The 18,493-nt window shown below is 43.4% G+C and overlaps 1 protein-coding gene across 1 annotated transcript in view; it reads right to left on the reverse strand.

The window, feature by feature from the left end:
* Positions 1-15,668, reverse strand: part of SORCS2 (sortilin related VPS10 domain containing receptor 2) — a gene marked incomplete at both ends in the record, with an annotated part of 571,047 nt that extends 555,379 nt beyond the window's left edge. The window contains one exon of the mRNA XM_082482792.1: positions 15,318-15,668. Within this exon, the coding sequence (XP_082338918.1) occupies positions 15,318-15,668 (351 nt within the window). The remainder of the gene's footprint in view (positions 1-15,317) is intronic.
* Positions 15,669-18,493: the final 2,825 nt, after the last annotated feature.

Here is an 18,493-nt window from a genome sequence, read left to right on the forward strand (position 1 = left end):
TTAATGCTTGGAAAGGATGAGGCATTTGAATACTCTCAGGTAAACTTTCATAAATAAAAAATGAGACTCACTTGTTTATAAGAACATATACTGTACTGGTTATGTACCAAGAGAATAATGGCTTGAATTTAAAATTAATCCTGGCTCAGATGAAGTTGTCCATTTAACGAACATTTATTCGATTTTAAATAAACAAGGAAAACATTCAGGATACTTAGTACTTTTTCCATGTCAAAGTAACATTATCCAACACTTCTATAAAGATGCTTTAATAAATTTCAAGAAAACAAAAAGAAATCTAAAAACTACTTTTGGCATGCATCTTTCTTTCTAGAAACAACATTCACTCAAGAGAAACAGTACTCTTTAAACTTCCCAAATTGGCGAGAAGCTTGCAGTAGAAAAGTACTTTGTAAATCATGTATTGAGAGGTCTACTTGTTATTTTATATAATTTGTTGGAATTTAATTTACTATTTAAATCAGTATAGTAAGAAATGGTTTTGAAGTTCTAAAATGTAGCTACAGAGTCACAAAATTTAAATCATTCAGAGAACAGACCCCAAAATTAGAACTCATTTAGGTCTGGGAAAAGGATGATGTAATCAATAGAAATTCAGTACTAGCAATTTTGGCTAACTGCTGCATTTAAGTACATAAGCTCATCTTCCCTCTCATTTTCACATTTATAAACAAGGTATGTTTCTCGCACCTGAAAAGCTTTTACAGTTACCCCTGAGCTGCAAATTGCTGTTGGCCAGAAAAGCTGTCTGGTGAAGAATCACAAAATACTCATCTGAGTCTGATGCTCTTCCCTAGATATCCACAGGTCTAGCCTAGCACAGACATTCTTATGTTCTTCTTAGAAGTCATTCCCGTAAGACAGTATCAATTTCATGTTAGTTAAAAGCACTCTAAATCTGTTCATCTTCTTTCAGTCCATGATCTGCAGTGGCTGCACAGCAAGCGCACTTGCATCAGAGAAACAAGTTATGCCAGAAACCAGGACTTTAGCACTTTCCTGCTTTTGACTCCCATGTTTTCAAGGCTCAGCTAAAGCCACAGAGCTTACATAGATGAACTGCAGAGTTTCCCTCCTACGACAGCTTCATGCTCATTTGCTGTCTTTGTTTTCCTCAGCTTGCATTTGTTTTCAAAAAAAAAAAAGCGTCATTCATTTAAATTCCTGAAATAAGTAACAGCTTGTAAATATTTCATTTCATTTAAAGGAAAAAGAATTCATTGCCTATAGGTTGCAAAAAGTAATAATGAGGCATACTTGGCAAAGTCACATATCAGAATGACATCTCCCAAGTATCAGAATGACATGCACTAATATCTGAACTTAATCCAGACAATAAAATCTGCAGCAATAAACATTTTAGAGGTTGTGCTTTGCTCATAATACCTCATTTATGCATTAAATCTAACACTGAATAGATTATGATTATTTTTCAATTAAACCTGGATGAGCACCAGAGTCAGTCCTGTGATGGGTAGTATAAAAATTCTTATTAGATGGTATGGGCAGATTACAGAACTGGATGACTGGAAATGGGATTTTGAGTCTTTCATTTCTAATTATGATCATTTAAATTCACCCAGAAGCTTGACACAGAAGCAGCGCATTTCACTTCACGTCCTCAATCCAAAACTAACCCCAGGTGAGATTAAGATTATCACTTCACAGCTTTAGGCTGGGCACATGTGCTGGTTTTGGCTGGGATAAACTTAATTTTCTTCATAGTAGCTACTATGGGGCTATGTTTTGGATTTGTGCTGAAAACAGTGTTGATAACACAGGGATCTTTTAGTTGCTGCTGAGCAGTGCTTATACAGAGTCGAGGCCTTTTCTGCTTCTCATGCTGCCCTGCCAACAAGCAGGCTGGGGGTACACAAGAAGTTGGGAGGGGACACAGTCAGGACAGCTGACCCTAACTGACTGAAGGGATATTCCATGCCGTACGATGTCATGCTCAGGATACAATGCTGGGGGAAGAAGGAGGAAGGGGAGGACGTTCGGAGTGATGGCGTTTGTCTTCCCAAGTAACCATTACGAGTGATGGAGCCCTGCTTTCCTGGAGATGGCTGAACACCTGCCTGCCCATGGGAAGCAGGGAATTAATTCCTTGTTTTGCTTTGCTTCCGTGCATGGCTTTTGCTCTACTTATTAAACTGTCTTTGTCTCAACCCACGAGTTTTCTCACTTTTACTTTTCTGATTCTCTCCCCCATCCCAACTGGGGCAAGTGAGCAAGCAGCTGCATGGCCCTGGTTGCTGGCTGGGGTTAAACAATGACAGGGCATGAGGTGAAATACACTGCTCCTGGGCCAATTTCAATTTAGATGATGTATTTTGGTGACAATGTTTTTTTTAAACATCTGCTGTTGCTATCCTCTAGAGCTACAGATACTGCCATGAAGGCAAGATTTCCTTAAGCGACGTCGCGCTGTCTGTCCCAGCCTGCAGACAACATGTGACCAAGTGTGAACTTCTATATTCACTGGGATGACAACTCCCAAACTGATGACATGTCTGTGTCATTACTAACCCTGTCTTTCAAGATCTTGTTTTCCAGATGGAACCGGGAAGAGGATGCTATTTAAGCCCTCAGGGGTGAGAAAGGTGATTTAATACAAAGAAGGAAATGAAGGGAGAATAACAAAGGAGACACACAGAGACAGAGAAACGAAAGGAGGGAGGAGGAATGAGAGACATACAAAAAAGCAGACAGAAAAGTAACAGAAACAAAGGACAGACACAGAAGTTGCCTAAAGGGGAGCAGAGTTTCTCACTGAGTGATAGCAACTGTGACAATCAGGTTCAGTTAATAAATACAAGTCTATTTAGCGGCTACAAAAAATAAAAAGCTCGCATATTTCTTGCAAACCATCCACATACAACAGACAGTGGATCAAATACTATGAACTCTTTATATTATTTCCTGGCACACAGTCTGTGCCTAAATGTGAATTTCAGTGCTCTCATCTCAATGGGCTTGACTTCTGAGCTACCGACCCCTGTGAAACATCACGCTGGACTGAGTCCTGCTCCCTCAGGGAGCCTCGATATACTTCACAAAATAGAGCAATGCAATAACCAGACTTGCTGGCAGTTTCTGCAAACAAGATGAAGATTATATCCTTCTCTAGCCTTACATTCCCATCTTCAGGAACAGTCTCTTCACAGTCACGAACATTAGAGCCAAGATGTAATCCCTCACAATAATATGGACACTGATTCAAACAGGAAGTGGAGGGTCTTCTTTTCATGCAGCTCCAGTGTTCATAAAACATCTCTTGCCTCAGTAGCACACACAAAAGCAGCTCAAAAATTCCTGCATTTTGGCAGACTGCTCAAGCCAAACCCAGCCTACCCACTGATGAAGAAGCTTGTCTTTTATTCATTCTTAAGTTGTGCCAGTTTAAAAAGTGGCTTTTCTGCAGTTAGCTAAACTAAAAAAAAAATATTTTATATTGATATTTTACCAGCTAACAACCTAGCTCTCACACTGATTATATATGGTAGCCTGATATCAATCATGTCCCTCCTCTCCCTCAAGGGTTTTTTAAATACAGAAGTGGAACACAGGGCACAAGGTGCTTATACAATCAATTTAAAAAACGCTGTCTCTTAGAGTTCTCAAGGAGCAATGAGATTATTAAAAGGAATAGCAAGGCTCAAAGCCTTCTAAATGTAGACCACTTTATAAAAAAAAAATCTGTTTTAAAGCAGTTGGAAGAGAAGGAAGGAAGGAAAAGGAGATCTTGTTAGTGGCCCTCAGTGCTCCGCACAGTAGCTCTTGAGAGATGCTGCATGAAGATGAACATATGTATTTCATTATGAACTGAAAACGTGTTTGCTATGCTACATCTTACAATTTTTAAGCAGAGGTGCCCAATTCAGCCTATATGCAGGGGAATGTTTTCCTTCTGCATCTTCCTTCGCAGAAGCTGGTGGGAGCCAACAGCTTAATCAGTGAGTAACAAAGTGGGTTTCATGGAGCTACAAAAATGCTGTTCGGCTGATGTGCAACATACTTTCTTGTTTCTCTTCTTTACAGTGGTTTTAGACAGAGTTTAATAATAATATCTGTGTCCCAAGAGAAATTAAAAACATTGATAGCGGGCTGCTTGCTCCAAAAATATGGGCACTTTTGCTCCATGCTCACATCCTCCTCCCTCCTGCACGTGCTAAGCAGCACCTCGGTGGATGTCATGTACAAGACAGGAAAAAATAACTCTGGATTCTTTCGTATTTGATTTTCCTATCAGGCTGGGAAACCTCAAAAAGAACAGCATCAGGTCTCAGCTGACTCCACCAGTCTTGGCCTCCCTCATCCAGAGGGAAAGAAAAGCTCAGAACCACCAATATCAACAGCTTCCCAATTCTCTACCCCCAGCACCAGCACAGCCAAGGGCAACCAGGGAGTTCACTCTCCATCCTCTGTGGTCTGTCACCGGTGCTCAGGACAGCTCCCACTCCGAAGCCATCATACTCCCAACACAGAGGTTTTGCATAGTTTCTGTTCAGTTTGTACTTCTCACTCAGGGCAAAGAACATGTTTCAAGATTGCTCTCAAGACAGCTGAGACCTCTTGACATGCTTGACATTATGTGGTTGGGTAACAGGCAGGGAAACATAGGAAACCACTGATTAAAAGCCAAACAAATTAGCAAAATCAGAAATGGCTCTCTAAATCAAAAGCTGCAATTCTGATGAAGACGTACTGCCTATATGCGGCCATCTGAGCCTGGGAGAGGAAAGCTTTTTAGTTCAGATGCCTGCTTGCTTCTATGCTGTAACCACATGAAATACTACAATACCCAAGACTCTAAAGTCCTATATGTATCAATTAAACTTAGGTGGTTTACAAGACTAAAATGACAAGAGGCCAGAAGAAATGATGTTCACGCAGTGAATCCATAAACCAATATGTAGCAGCCAAATCTAATGTCAACCTTTACTATTCTGAACAGGGCCCCATAAAGTGCTCAGAAAGAGCACAATGGGATCACTCTAAAAAACAGCTGGGAACTTAGATATAGGAGTATGTTAATACCAACCTGTCGTGGACTAGGATACTGGGGTTTATTTTGTTAAGACTCATCGAGATTAGAGCCTGTAAGTACAAACACACAAACACATAACAGATCCCAATCATTTGATTTTTACTTCCTTTCCCACTGGAGACATCACTGACGGTTGAGGTGAGTTGGGCAAAAGTGCGTTAGTGTTTCTGTGCCACCCAACTGCATGTGGTTATGTGTCTCCAGCATCACCAGCCAGGTCCCTGGGCATCTCCAAGCATTTGCTGCTACAAATCTACCCCAGAGTTCACCTCATGAGCTCTGTAACAGGCTGAATGTTGGAGCACTGTGTATGGCACTACATCTTGATGGGTGTCCATTGCCTTGTGGTGGTAATTGATTGGTAAAGATCTCTGTGCCCCCAGAAAGTAATCCACCTGTCACTGGCACCTGTTGCTTTTGTTTCTTTAACTTCTATTTTTTTGCCTCATCCATGAAGCCCCTCAAAAACCATGCATAAAAAAAGCTGCCTATATGAAAGGGGATCACGAGTTCCCTCAGGGTTATACTCTTGTCTCTACCTATGCTAACAATGATGCCTACTTATGCTGAACACCCAACACAATACCAAGGAGCATAAAAGAAGATCTGAGAAAAGAATATTCTGCTTTTCATAAATGGCAAGATTTAACAAGTACTGCTGCAGATTTAGATGCCTTAGACTCACAGGCAGTTCCAATCCTCTAAAAAGAGGAAGTTACAAGGTATTTTTCTGCTAGCAAACACAGGAAAAATATCTTATTGAACTTAGACCCAGGAGAATTTTATGGCAACCTACCATCCCCTGATACAATTGTGTTTTCAATGAAGAAACAACTATTTCTTCAGAATCAGTCACATTTAACACTGTGAAACACTGCCCAAAGCTCAAAGAGTGATTCCAACATATTCCTCTCACCCTCCAGCACCATCCCCTTGGGCATCAGTCTTGCAGTGACAATTGCTGGTGGAGGCAAGCATGGGAATGCATTAACCATAAACAGGCAGTTCTTCGATATCTGAGAAAAACAACTTTTCTCTACTGTAGCTCAGTTAGAGAGACCAGGCTACACACTGCTAGAATTTACAGGTGGAACAGCTCAATCCTCTGTCATAGTCATTATTATTTATTGGTATTAAAGAATCACCTAAATGCCACCAACTCAGAGCAGAGCCCCAGTACACCACATCTTGATCAAACATGTGCGGGGGGAGACTGCTCTTTCCCTGTGGCACTTTCAGTCTGGGGAGCAGAGAAGAGACAGTAACAGCGATAAAAAATGTGTTTTCACAGAGTGTAGCTTGCCATCTGCTAAAACTAAACACACTGGCCAGTAAACATGGGCCTACTGCTCAGTAGGAATAAGGACACATCACAGTAGCTGGTGCTTGCAAATACGCTTCTATGACACTTCATGCAGTTTTACTGTACTTCTGATGAGCTTCCAAAGACCATGAAAGAAACAGATTTCATAAAGTGAATGGGGAAAAATTAACATTAAATACATCCACTTCATCTACTAGAACAAACTTTTAACAATGTTACTGCACAGAAACCACAGAAATTAGCTTTTTTGGTAATGAAATAATGTAAGTGTTTTTATGACTTATATTTATAAAAAAAACTACTTACTGTTCTTTGTTTTCTTTTTAGAAAACACAGATAATCATGAGGACATTAGAGAGATTAAAGATATGCCAGAAATGAACAATAATCTCTCTCTCTGTGTACATTTCTAAAAATATGCCAGTCAAATACACAGTAGGTAGGTACTATTATATGTAGGCATTGTTCTATCCAGATGGTGCAATTAAAGAGCACACCAAACTCACATAAAAAATGAGTTATAAAAGAAAATTTTAAAGGCCAAAATAAATGTTATTCAGAGAAATAATTACTAGTCTACAAGAGTAGGAAAGGTACAAACATTGAGAAAGAAGCACAGTTATTTCAGTATACTGGTAAATAAGGGCAGAAAAAATCATCTTAAATACAGGTTAAGTTCAACTGAAAATGGTTTTAGTCACATAATCTTAAGCTTGTTCAATGATCTTGAAATGCCAGAGTCTAGGCATTTACATTAAACTGAACTACACATCAAAAGGTGTCCTGATTAAAACAAACATGAAAACAAGCAGAGAAGTTCGCATGACCTGTGAGAGCCTTTTCTTCTCTAATACCTAGACTGTACTGTGAAACAGCCAAGGGAACAAAGAAACCACACAAGTGATTTTCTACGATTCTGCCCCTTTTAGGTGTTATGGTGATAACCATTACTTTAATATCAAAGTGCACAGCCTATTTAGAGCAACAGCAATCCTAAGAGAAAGGGAAGTACCATTATTCTCACATTGCAGATAGGAAACTGAGGCACAAAATCACCTATGTAATGCAAGTGCTATATCAGAGGATACTGGTGAGGTACCTGGCAAAGTTCCTCGGTGCTCCTATTCAGCTTCACTTTAACTCAACAGCCAACATTTGGAACCTCACACTATACCTCTGGCCAAGCCTCAAATTTCCCTGAGGCACCACTGTGAATACTGCAACACTGCTTCAGAGCTCGTAGATGTGGTGACGAGGCTGTGCGGAGCATCGCCAGCTCTGCCAAGGGCAGCACGCATGCTCTCAGTCCTGCAAGACAGCAGCACCTCAGCATCTCTCCTCTTTCCACAGCAGCCTCATCCAGGGCTGAGAAAAATCTCGTAGGATCCATAAGCACAGCACTTCTCCACTCATCTTACCAAAGCCAGTGAGTCCAGCAGACATGCCAACACACACTTACAACACTGAGCATTTCACAGCGCACACTGGCAACGCCCTTTGAAACACTGCTTCTCACAGGAGACAACACTGCCCTCCTCACCCTCGCACAACAGCACTGGATTTAGAGCACTCACCCAGCAGAAGGGTCTAATTCCCCCGTCTGCATGAAGAGTTGAAATACACATCTCCTGCCAGAACAGAGACTCACAACCCTTGCTGCTAAAACTGTTCCACTTTTTCTTGGCGCACTGCAGACCTACTGGTTTGGACGAAAGAGACAGAAGAACATATATACACACAGAGTATACGTTTCTACACTCCTGATTAACTCAACTCGGAGAGGAAATTTTAGGCCTTGCCCCAGTGACTGCTTGTGTATGAATATTCCAAGTCATTAGAAAAAAAATACTTAAACAGCTGTAGGAGCAGCCTTTGGACTGAAACTTAGACCTTTGTGTAATCTCTGTCAATGTACATCCTTTAAGCATATAATTTTGCTTCTCGGGGATGCATGTAGTTAAAACTATAATTATAAAATCTTTAGAGCTGCACCTGTATTTTTGCATTAGGGTTGTGCAATACCCACCACAACAGAGTCTTAATCCATAACTGAAACTCCAACAGCCATGCTACAATAAGGAAGGAAATAACTGCAGCAGCAATAAACTCCACATTAGGTAGGGATAACTTTAAATAAATTCTATGTTTCATCAAAGTTTGTCATCTAGGCCCCTCTACAATAAGCTGAGAGAGATACATGCTTACAGAAGTCAACTTATCCAAGCTTTCTCAAGTACAGGTGTTAACATTGTCAGAGGAGGTATCAATCCAGGGACCATCTTCACCTCCTTCCAACTGCAGAAGTCCAAGCTCAGACTTGAAGGCTGAAGTTAGGCACAACAAAGGTTCCCATCCATTATTTCTTTCAAAACTGGTTTTGTCATTGGTGATTTGTTAGCATTTTAAATTATTATTACTGGGGCAGGGGGTTGGGGATGGGAATGTTTGGTAAAGAATGTGAAACTATGGGAATAAAAATGCCTAAGGAATGTTGCAGGTCATCAAGTTTCATCCCGAGCTACAGCGAGCAGTCATATATTGCAGACTACTTGCAACCTACACTTTCAGCTTTTGCTTAAATGAATTTGTGCTTTCAGGAACTAGAAGGATCTCACTTGATTGTACTGCAGATTCTCTCTCCTTATGCTAACTTCCTTTGGTCTTAATTGACAGACCATAAAATATTTTATGTGGACATATGAAGGGCTTGGCATAAAAACTTCCATAATTCGGGCAGTTTCATGTTTTAAATTCATAAATCTGTACACACCTCACAGAACTTACCATTTTAGCAAAACAATTAGTTTTTTCTGAAAAGCTCAATCATTTTCCCCTTATGTTCTTTCAAAAAGAACCTACTAGTCTATTGAATTTTAATAAAATCAAAAGGATGTCCTCATTTCTTTCTCCAGAGATCTGTATCAATAGATTCCTAACACTGTCAAGCTTGGGAAGAATATTATGTTCCCGCTGCGATATGTGAACTTGCTATCAACAGCCTAAACACATATCTAATGATTGTTATTAAGCCAGGTTTGGTTTATCGTGCACAGGTAATATAATACATCAGCAGTATCAGAGATAGATAGGATTTCAGTCCAGTGTCTGTCTTCAGTGTTCATTGCTAAATCTCCCTCCTACATTTGAACTCCCTGAGCATGTCCCTATGTCGGCACAGTAGTACCTACTCATGCTAAGGCAGCTAGTAGCTTGCTCCTAAGCAAACCAGGTAACGCCAGTTAAACCAGCAAACCAGGTAAAACCAGGTATGACTGCAGGTGTGGAGGGCTGCGCATGGAGGTGGACTTTCAAGCATGCTTGAATCACACACTTACTAATTAAAGTATGTATCAATTTTAAGTATCTACTTAGGGGATGACAAGAGGTGCGCTCTCTTTTCAGCTGGAATTTGCTGAAATGTGGAGAGAGCTCAGCAGGCAGCAACATGACTAGCAAGCTGCAGGGATGGAAGACAGGGAAAACAGAGGCTGGTAGAAGCAAATAAATTAAACCATAAACTTTGTATCATAAAAAAAAAATACGTTAAACTCCTGAGTTACTTCAGCCAGATTAAAATTGTACGGCGTTCTGTGTGGGATTCTGCTGTTCCATTCAAATATGATTATTTGGTTTGGTTTCTGTTTGTTTTTTATTGCACTATCATCTCAAGGAATTTAAAACAAAACAAAACAAAACAAAACAACTCCCTATGGGAAATCTGCCTTTCACTTTGCAGTATATCTGCCATTTATCAAAGGTCTGAGCCGTCAGGATTTTTGACCTCATGCTCCCTTTAGTTTCATAAAAATTAGTCTGGCTACTCTGGAGAAACAGCACCAAAACCCTACCACAAGTGGACTTTTGCCCAGTTTGGGTAGATAATTACATTTACCATTACAGATACTGCTACAGTAATATTGAAGTCAATGTTTTTTATAGATACCCTCAGCAAAACTTATCGTCAACTGAACAAAACAGAAAACCAATTAAATAAAATATCTGCCAGAAGAATATATTTAGTGATCACTGGGCTCTATAAATCATATATGGTGAAACTGTATCACAAAGAGTAGGGTTTTTTTAAATTAAAAAGTATCTGTATATCAAATACAGGAAAGTCTGGATCAGCTAAAGTTTTTGTGTGTAGCAATTTCTGTAGATGTGCAATAAACCTTCCTTTCTGACAAGGTACCGCTAAATATGAAGTCTGGAAAAAAATTGTGTGTATATTTATGTTTGTTTTCCATAACAAAGAACTACATGTTTATGAGGGATCATGACATCAACTTACTGGACAAATAAGTGCCTCCATAGACTTAATATTTTTACAACAAACAACAAAAAAGGAAATACTGGAACCATGAAACTGCAGACTTAGAACTAGTTGGCTGAAGTCCTGTTCACAACACTTTAGCAGTCCACACACAGCATGAAGAGCAGCTCATGAAAAAATCAATTGTGAATACGAGTCTCATTCTCCCCGTATTTTTGTTTTGGCTTTGATTTTTTTTTAAAATCAGCTAGTTCTAATGCACAATGGGCATTCTCCATGAGGGTCAAAAAAAATATAGTTTTGCAAAGAAAGTTGTTTACCTAGCACAAAAAAAAGCTCCTGGGATGACTATAAGGTCTCTTCCAAGGAAAAGTAGGGTTTTTAAAAGCTGTCATCAGTTGACTATTTTTCCTCAAATCAGAAAAGGTAGTGTATTTTTAGCAAATCTGTAAACATACATATTCAGCTTAACATAGTAAGAGGCTATTCTGTAAGCACGCTATCTGTATATATTCTGATCACAAGTCCATGCTATTTATCAGTTACACACGTCAATCACTAGCCTTTACCAGAGTAAATGGTGTGCTGCACCACCCACCTGTCATGTCTTCAGTTTATGATATTTTAAGAAAGGAAATTAGTTCCACTTGCATGAGCCTTTGTTTGAAAGTAATAGTGCACAACAGATTTTTGTGGGCATAGGGGACAGAGAGCAGAAATATTAATTGTAGGAATTCACTAACCTGATTCACTCTTGATGTTACAAGGACTAGCTTTGCAAGACTTGCATCACTAAGTAATGGTTTTAACTATCCATCCCACTGTCAAGAAAGGTCGGGGGCAGGCTTATCATTTGTGTAATTTATAAATATTTAATATTAGAGTGCAAAATAAAAGTAATGAGGACATAAAACAGGAAGCAATTTGCATACCTCCCTGCACAGCTGTCTCTTGACAAAGCAAGGAAGTGTACAGTGATCTTCCTAGTTATTCAAGCTCACTTTACAATCAGTGCAACCATATACTCTGCTGTGCTATCAAATCCACCACTTCTCTAATTCACAAAACTAACGGCATTAGGAAAGGGTAATAAAGTACACGTCAGACTTCTACAATACAGAAAATAAGGGGGAGGAGAGAGGACCAATTTAATTTATAGCCTCCTTAGTTTCTTTCAAGACATCTCATGCAACCAAAAATCACAGTCTCCTATTATTGCAGCACAGGAGGATTTACAAGATGTAAATACATTTTAAGCTCCATGTGCACATCAACCTAACCTCTGCCCCTTTCAAATTTATTTATTTGCCCTTGATCCACACACGTGAGTACTCCATGGCAGCACTTTCAATGAACTATTCATGCAGGTGAACATCCCTCAGAGAAGCAGCTGCACCCTCTGCTTTCATGGTTATTTGTCTCTCCATCACAGAGCTCAAAGGAATAATCCTACTGCATATTTCTTCTTCATTTATTTTACTAGGTGAGGTGTTTAAGAGGATATATGGTCATCTGGAGCTCATCACTGTCAAATTTTCAGCCACACAGCTGTACACAGTAAAGGAACTAGTTTAGCTCCTTGGTTTACAAAGTGCTGAGTACCTCCAATGAGGTGCCAAACGTGTGTGGTGACACTTTAAGATTGCTTAGTGCCTCCTGGGGTTCACAGGGCCTGATCCAAAACCCCACTGTTATGAGTGGCAGTCGTCCCCTCGATTGCAGCCTGCTTGGGACAGAACAGCACTTCACAGCTCAAGCCTGTGCTTCTGAGGCAAAGCAAGATTTGCCATAGATTTAAGAATGCAGGGTAAGGTGTGAGGTTTGAGAAGCACTGGATCTTAGCATTCCTCCAAACACTTAACCCAGATTAAAATAAATAAATAAATAAATATATACATATCTATATAAACAAACAAACATTCAAGAATACTTTAAGTATGTTTTGGATCAGGTACTTATTTTCAATTGTTTTAATCTCACATACATGCAGCAAAATTGTCTCCAAACCCTTCAAGTCCATCCTGCTTCCATTGGCCTTAATGTATTTCTTCCACTTCTTTAAAAGAAAGAAAAAAAAAAAAAAAAAAAAAAAAAGATTCTACAGACTGTCTTTACAAATCATTTTTCTCTGGAAGCCTTTGTTAAAATCAGCTCTTCTACTGGAAGCATGCAATAAAACAAAGCTAACAAGAAACGAAGGTGCAAAAAAATGCTGACAGTCATACTGTAAAACAGCCAGTGCAAAAAGACCGTCTGCTCTCATTTGGGTTAAGGCAGCAGAGAGTCTTTCATTACCAGGTCACTTGTTCAAATCCAGTCTTGCTTGATGGTAATCACCTGATGGCAGGCAGAGTAAGAAACATAGTTTTTAAGTAACTTGGCAAATATTTTTTATTAAATGTATAAATACTACAGAGAACATCTGCAGGCATTCATGATGAGAATATCATCCTGCAATACTAAATTAGTAGATAGTAACTAAGCAAACAAAAAAGAACTAAGAAGTTGCAGCAAAGACTGTAACCACTTTCATTTATTCTGACAGTTGCCATTTATCTTTGCTTTTGAAGAGACTACTTGGTAGTATTCTAGTAAGTGAACAGTAGCATACTGTGACAAAATAATAACATTTTAGCAATACAAGCCCTCACTGCAGCATCTGTTATTAAATCTTTGCAGAGAGCCGAGGAGAGACCACTAGTCATAAATGTGGATTAGCAAGGTTCTACTATATTCGTTTCAGAGTGCAGAGCGCTTTGCATGAAAGCTGTTACTTGCCTTTTATGTCAAAAAGTGAACTTATGCCAACTTTTTAATACTGAACTCTTCAAGGAAGTAGCCCTAATAGCCTGCAATCACTGTCCACAAAAAACAGCAGCAGTCTAACAGCAGAGAAAAAGAGGAAGGACAGAATCAGAACAGCTGATGCTGCTGATTTGCAACATTTTCTTTTCACAGAAAATGGCCATCATCTTATGCTTCCTTCCTGAGCAAATCAAAAACTGCCTTTGAAAGTGTCAAGCTTTATGATGCCGACTCCAACTCTGACACCTGATTATTCAAGAGCATTAACACAGGCTCAAGGGAATCACTGCATCCTCACCAGCACAGCCTTAGCAGCTCCACACCCTGGGCAACTCTCTAGCAAAACAGGCAAAAAATAGGACTTGAGATCCTAGAGAGAGGATGATAATTCACATACTTATAAGAAGTACAACACAACTTCTCTGAACTGAGCCAAGTTTAAGTAAACTTTATGCTAAATTCACAAAGTTCAAGCAGAGTCAGAGCTTAGCTGAACAGTAGTAAAAACACTCAAGAGTTTTCCAGAAACACTAAAAACCTCCAGGAGAAAGTTGATTTTGAGCCTTCATAACAATATTTTCCTGTCTCTGAAGCTACACAAACAGTGCAAGGTGCGATGTAATACTTACCTATGATGTCCACTGTTATGATACAATGTTTCAGTGACAGATAAACTAGAAGCGGCAAATCCCTGAAACCACCCGTGCAAATACACAACCATTAATGGGTCAATAGAAAGAAATGAAGGCTAGCTGAAATTGAAAATGAGTTAAACATAGATTATGGGTGCTCACCGTGACAGCTGCTGTCTAAAATAGATAATTAAATAGTAAAGGCAAGGCACACTGCTTTAACTGTGAAAAGTTGCGAACACTGATGCTCTAACGCAATAACACTGATCCCAGCGCGCGATTTTTATCCATCGATGAGCCTGCGAAAAGTCTTCGGAGAGCTGCTGCTATTCCTTTGCGGGAACCTCCCCCCCCGCCCCGGTGCCCCGGCGGGGTGAAAGCCCCGGGCCGTGCGGGGAGGGAGCCGGCCCGACCCCAGGGGTCCCCGCCCACCGCCCGCGCCGTGGCGGAGGCTCCGCGCCCGCCGGGCGGATTCCCCGCGGGGCCGCCCGCTCACCCGCTCCTGCCTCTCACATCCACCTCAAGCCCGGGGCTGGGTTTTATTTGATTTGGAGGTTTGTTTGGGGTTTTTCTTTCCCCGGCGCTTGAGGAGGCAGAGCGCGGCGAAGAGTACACGGGGATGACTGAACCGAGGTCAATCGATTAAACCTCGACAATTTAATCTGGGATTTTATGCGGGCTGGAGGGAATAATCCCCGCTCCGCAGCTCGCCCCCTGCCTCTCCGTTACCCGGAGACCCTCGCACAAACCCGGGGACACGCCGATCACACACGGATACCGCCTCGCCGCTCCGGGGCCAAGCCCTTCTCCTCCTCCTCCTCCTCCTCCTCCTCCTCGCAGCGCGGCGCACACCGCGCACCCGGCCCCTCTGCAAGATGCGCGCTCGCAAACTTTCCAAACTTCTGGGGAAGTGGCGGAGGGTGCGCGGAGCTGGCCCGACCTCGGCGGCTCTTCTCCTCCCGGTGGCACCTCTCCGGCCGTCGGGGAGATGCTCGCCCCGAGCGCCGCCCGCGGAGACCCCCGCGCCCCCGGCTGGGCAGCGGGTGGCGAGGAACAGCCCGCTCCGGCCGCACCGAGCCCGGCGGAGCGCAGGCGGCAGCGGCAGGCTGCGCCCCGCAAGTTGGGGGAGAAAAGCAATGGTAAGGGCAGGAGCAAAGGCAGGGGTAAGTGCAGGGACCCCCCCACCCCGCCCGCGCTGCCCTTCGCACTCACGCTGCTGTTCTCGCCCGTCCAGTGCACCATCGCCTGGTTGTGAGACGCGTCCCCTTTGAGCACGAAGGAGGTGCTGATGAGGGAGACCTGCTCCCGGCCCGCCGCCGAAGACGCTCTCCTGGAGCGGCTGTCCCCCGCCGCCTCCCCGCCGCCGCGCCGTGGCTCTGGGGGGCTGCGCGCCCCGCGGGTCAGGGCTCCGGGGCGCGGGTGGCCGCAGGGCTCCGCGCAGCGCAGCGCGGCGGCGGTGGTGCCCAGCAGCAGCGGCGGCAGCAGCAGCAAGAGCAGCGGCAGGCGGGCGGCCCCGCGCGGAACGGTGGCGGCGGCGGACACGCGTGGCCCGCCGTGCGCCATGGTGGCTCTCCGGCGTGGTAGTGACAGGCGGGGAGGTGGCGGGGAGGGAGACACCGCCGCGGAGGGCGGGGGCGGGGGAGGGTTGTAACCGGAGCGGGGCTCGCGCGGCAGCGGCGTGCGCGGGGCTCCGCGCCCAGCCGGGGCGGCGCCGCCATCTGCTGGCCCGCGCCGAAACGCCGGGCGGCGGCGAGCCGGGGGGGGGTTTGGCACGGACGGACGGACGGACAGACGCGGTGTGGACGGGCACAGCCGCCCGTGCCCCGGGTGGGCAGCGGCGGGGACGGGTCTGTGACGGCGGGGCGGGAAGGAGCCGGCATCGGCAGAGCCCGCGGCGTGTGAAGTTTCCCGCTGAGCTCCGGGGAGAGGCGTTTCGAGAGCGCTCCGGACAAAAGTCCCGCAGCCCCTCGGGGCCCAAGGTCGCCGGGGGCGAGCACGCCAGCCCTGCCTCTGCCGGCACAGGGGCTGGCCCTGGTTTGGCCGTGAGTCCCGGGAGGCTGTAGGGAAAAAGTCAGAAGGGGTCTGTTCGTCAGCAGCTGGAAGCCGAGGAGTGAATGAAGCAGGTGCAAAAATACGATTCTTGTGATTAAGAGGAGATGTGCTTCTATGGAGAATGGAAGCCCTTCCTTTCTTCAGCCCCTCAGCTCCTTGGAGGCACCAGGCTGTCACCTGCATTGTCCAGAGCCGATCACTTATCCAGCGACGGGTGACTTGTAACTTCTGACTGATCCGTGGCAACACCACAAAATGCTCAGGGCAGTGCAGTCACGGCCAGGAGGGGCAATGCACGGGTCTGCGCAGCGTGGCGTAACTCAAAACAGACAGGTGAAGGGGTGGGAGAAGATTTAGGCATCACAGACCAGATGCTCTTCCTGCTGCGCTGCAGCTTCCTGTGTAACTGTCAATAAATTGGTGCTTGTGAAGCGGTTTGATGCCGTGAGAAGGAGCAGGTTAAAATCACAGGGTAACGGAGGTTGGCAGGGATCTCCAGAGGGTTCCTGGGCCAACCAAGGCCAACTCTGAAGCTGAATCTAACTTCACAGTAAGATAAGGTTGCTCAGGCCTAAATGGCAGAAAACATGCTTAAAAGACCACCGAGGGAGGTAATGACTGTAGCTATGGGCAGACGCGTTAGATGACACCTACTAGAAGAGATCCGGGCTGGCCAAAACCAAGGTGAGTAAAGTTAGTAAACCAGCTTTAGTTGTAATCTGCCTTTACCCTAATGGCCTAGAAAATTAGGATTACAAAGGCTTTTCTAGGAAGATTAATAGAAAAAAATAGTATCCACTGGTTTAACTAAACTGTTTACAGGCCTGGGATGACTACCATAATGACCTAAAATAACCTGGTCATCCAAATGCATATAAAAATGACTTTCAGCTATATGATTACATATTAGCTGAACACCTTCAGTACTACGAGACCTATGGTAACCTGCCCTGTTACTACTGTAGTGGCTCAAACTATAAGGCAAATTCAAATTCAGGTTGACTTTCACATTTCAAAAGGAATAAAGATTAAAAATAAAAATAATTAAATCCCATGTGCTTTTTCCACAGCTCCCAATAAACTCCTCTTTCAGAGTGCCAAGCGCAGCCCCACAGCCTCCAAACAGCCTCTGCACAGCCATCCCCCTCATTCCTCCAGCACGGTGTCTGAATTAACAGAAGAAACGGCCCCTCCTCTGGGAATCTCCAGCTGCCAGCTTTGGATATTCTGCCCCAAACACCCTGCCAGCAGGAGCCCAGGCAGGTGGCAGGAACTCAGGCAGGCAGCACCACCTGGCCCAGGTCACCAGAAGCTGCCCCTGGGACTCTTGAAGGGGCTGTATATTAAATTCATTCCTGGAGCACTTCACATCTTGTGTAAAAAGCAAGTCAATTTTTTTCAAATCTTGATTTCTGGAGACAATACTGAAAACTCGGAAGGCCTAGGACAAGCTATAGGGAGCTGCCTGAAGTGAAGTGAAACACAAGCGTGAGATGAGAATGATCTTTGCATGCAGTTAGTTTCCTCACAGCATCTTATCCCTCTGAAACGCTACCTTTGTAAGGGGAAAAACACCTGGTTTTAAGTGGGCAAAAAGTTAGTTTTCCAGATAAAACCCCCTTAACTCTTGCAAACTGGTCTCAGTGACAGCTGGTGGTCAAACACTTGTTTGAATCATTGCTGTTTGGACATGTTCTTTAGGGGTGCAGAAATTAGGCAGTGATTCAACTCCTCGCAGAAAACACATGAGTGGAAAGTCATTCCTGCTGGGGTAACACATGTTGAGCATGTCACCTTCCATCTTTTGCACCTCTGCACAAAAAGGAACAAGGGAAAAAATGCAATGCTGAATTGTTAAGAAAACACTGACCGACCACAATCCTATCAACCAGCATGAAAGGGTGATTTGTTGATTGTTAGGAATTCAATAATTTTGATTCTGACATCATGGCCTGTCTCCTGTGAAATTGTGATGATTTCTCAACGTTTGTAGAATAACATAAAAATACTCCAAATAGATGGAAGGGCCTGAGTCCCTAAATGTTAAAACTAGCATACAAAACCTAATACTTCACCTAAATGAATACAGTTGGGCTTTGTCATGCTTATCCATTTTGCAGTCACCACTGTGTTCAACAGGTAGGGCTCCCAGTGAGCAGCAGATAAGAGAAGAGATGATAACATCCACATTCCTAAGAGTCAAGCTCTTTGTATCTGTCAGTAACTGACATTTCCCACAATAAGACCTAAAAACAAAAAAGAAAACCAACCAGTAGTTCTAGAACAAATGAAGCCTCGTTTCCTCCAGCCTTGCATCTTATGGTCACCTGCAAGGT

Source organism: Vanellus vanellus (assembly GCF_965231255.1).
Source record: "Vanellus vanellus genome assembly, chromosome: 4".
Lineage (NCBI taxonomy): Eukaryota > Metazoa > Chordata > Aves > Charadriiformes > Charadriidae > Vanellus > Vanellus vanellus.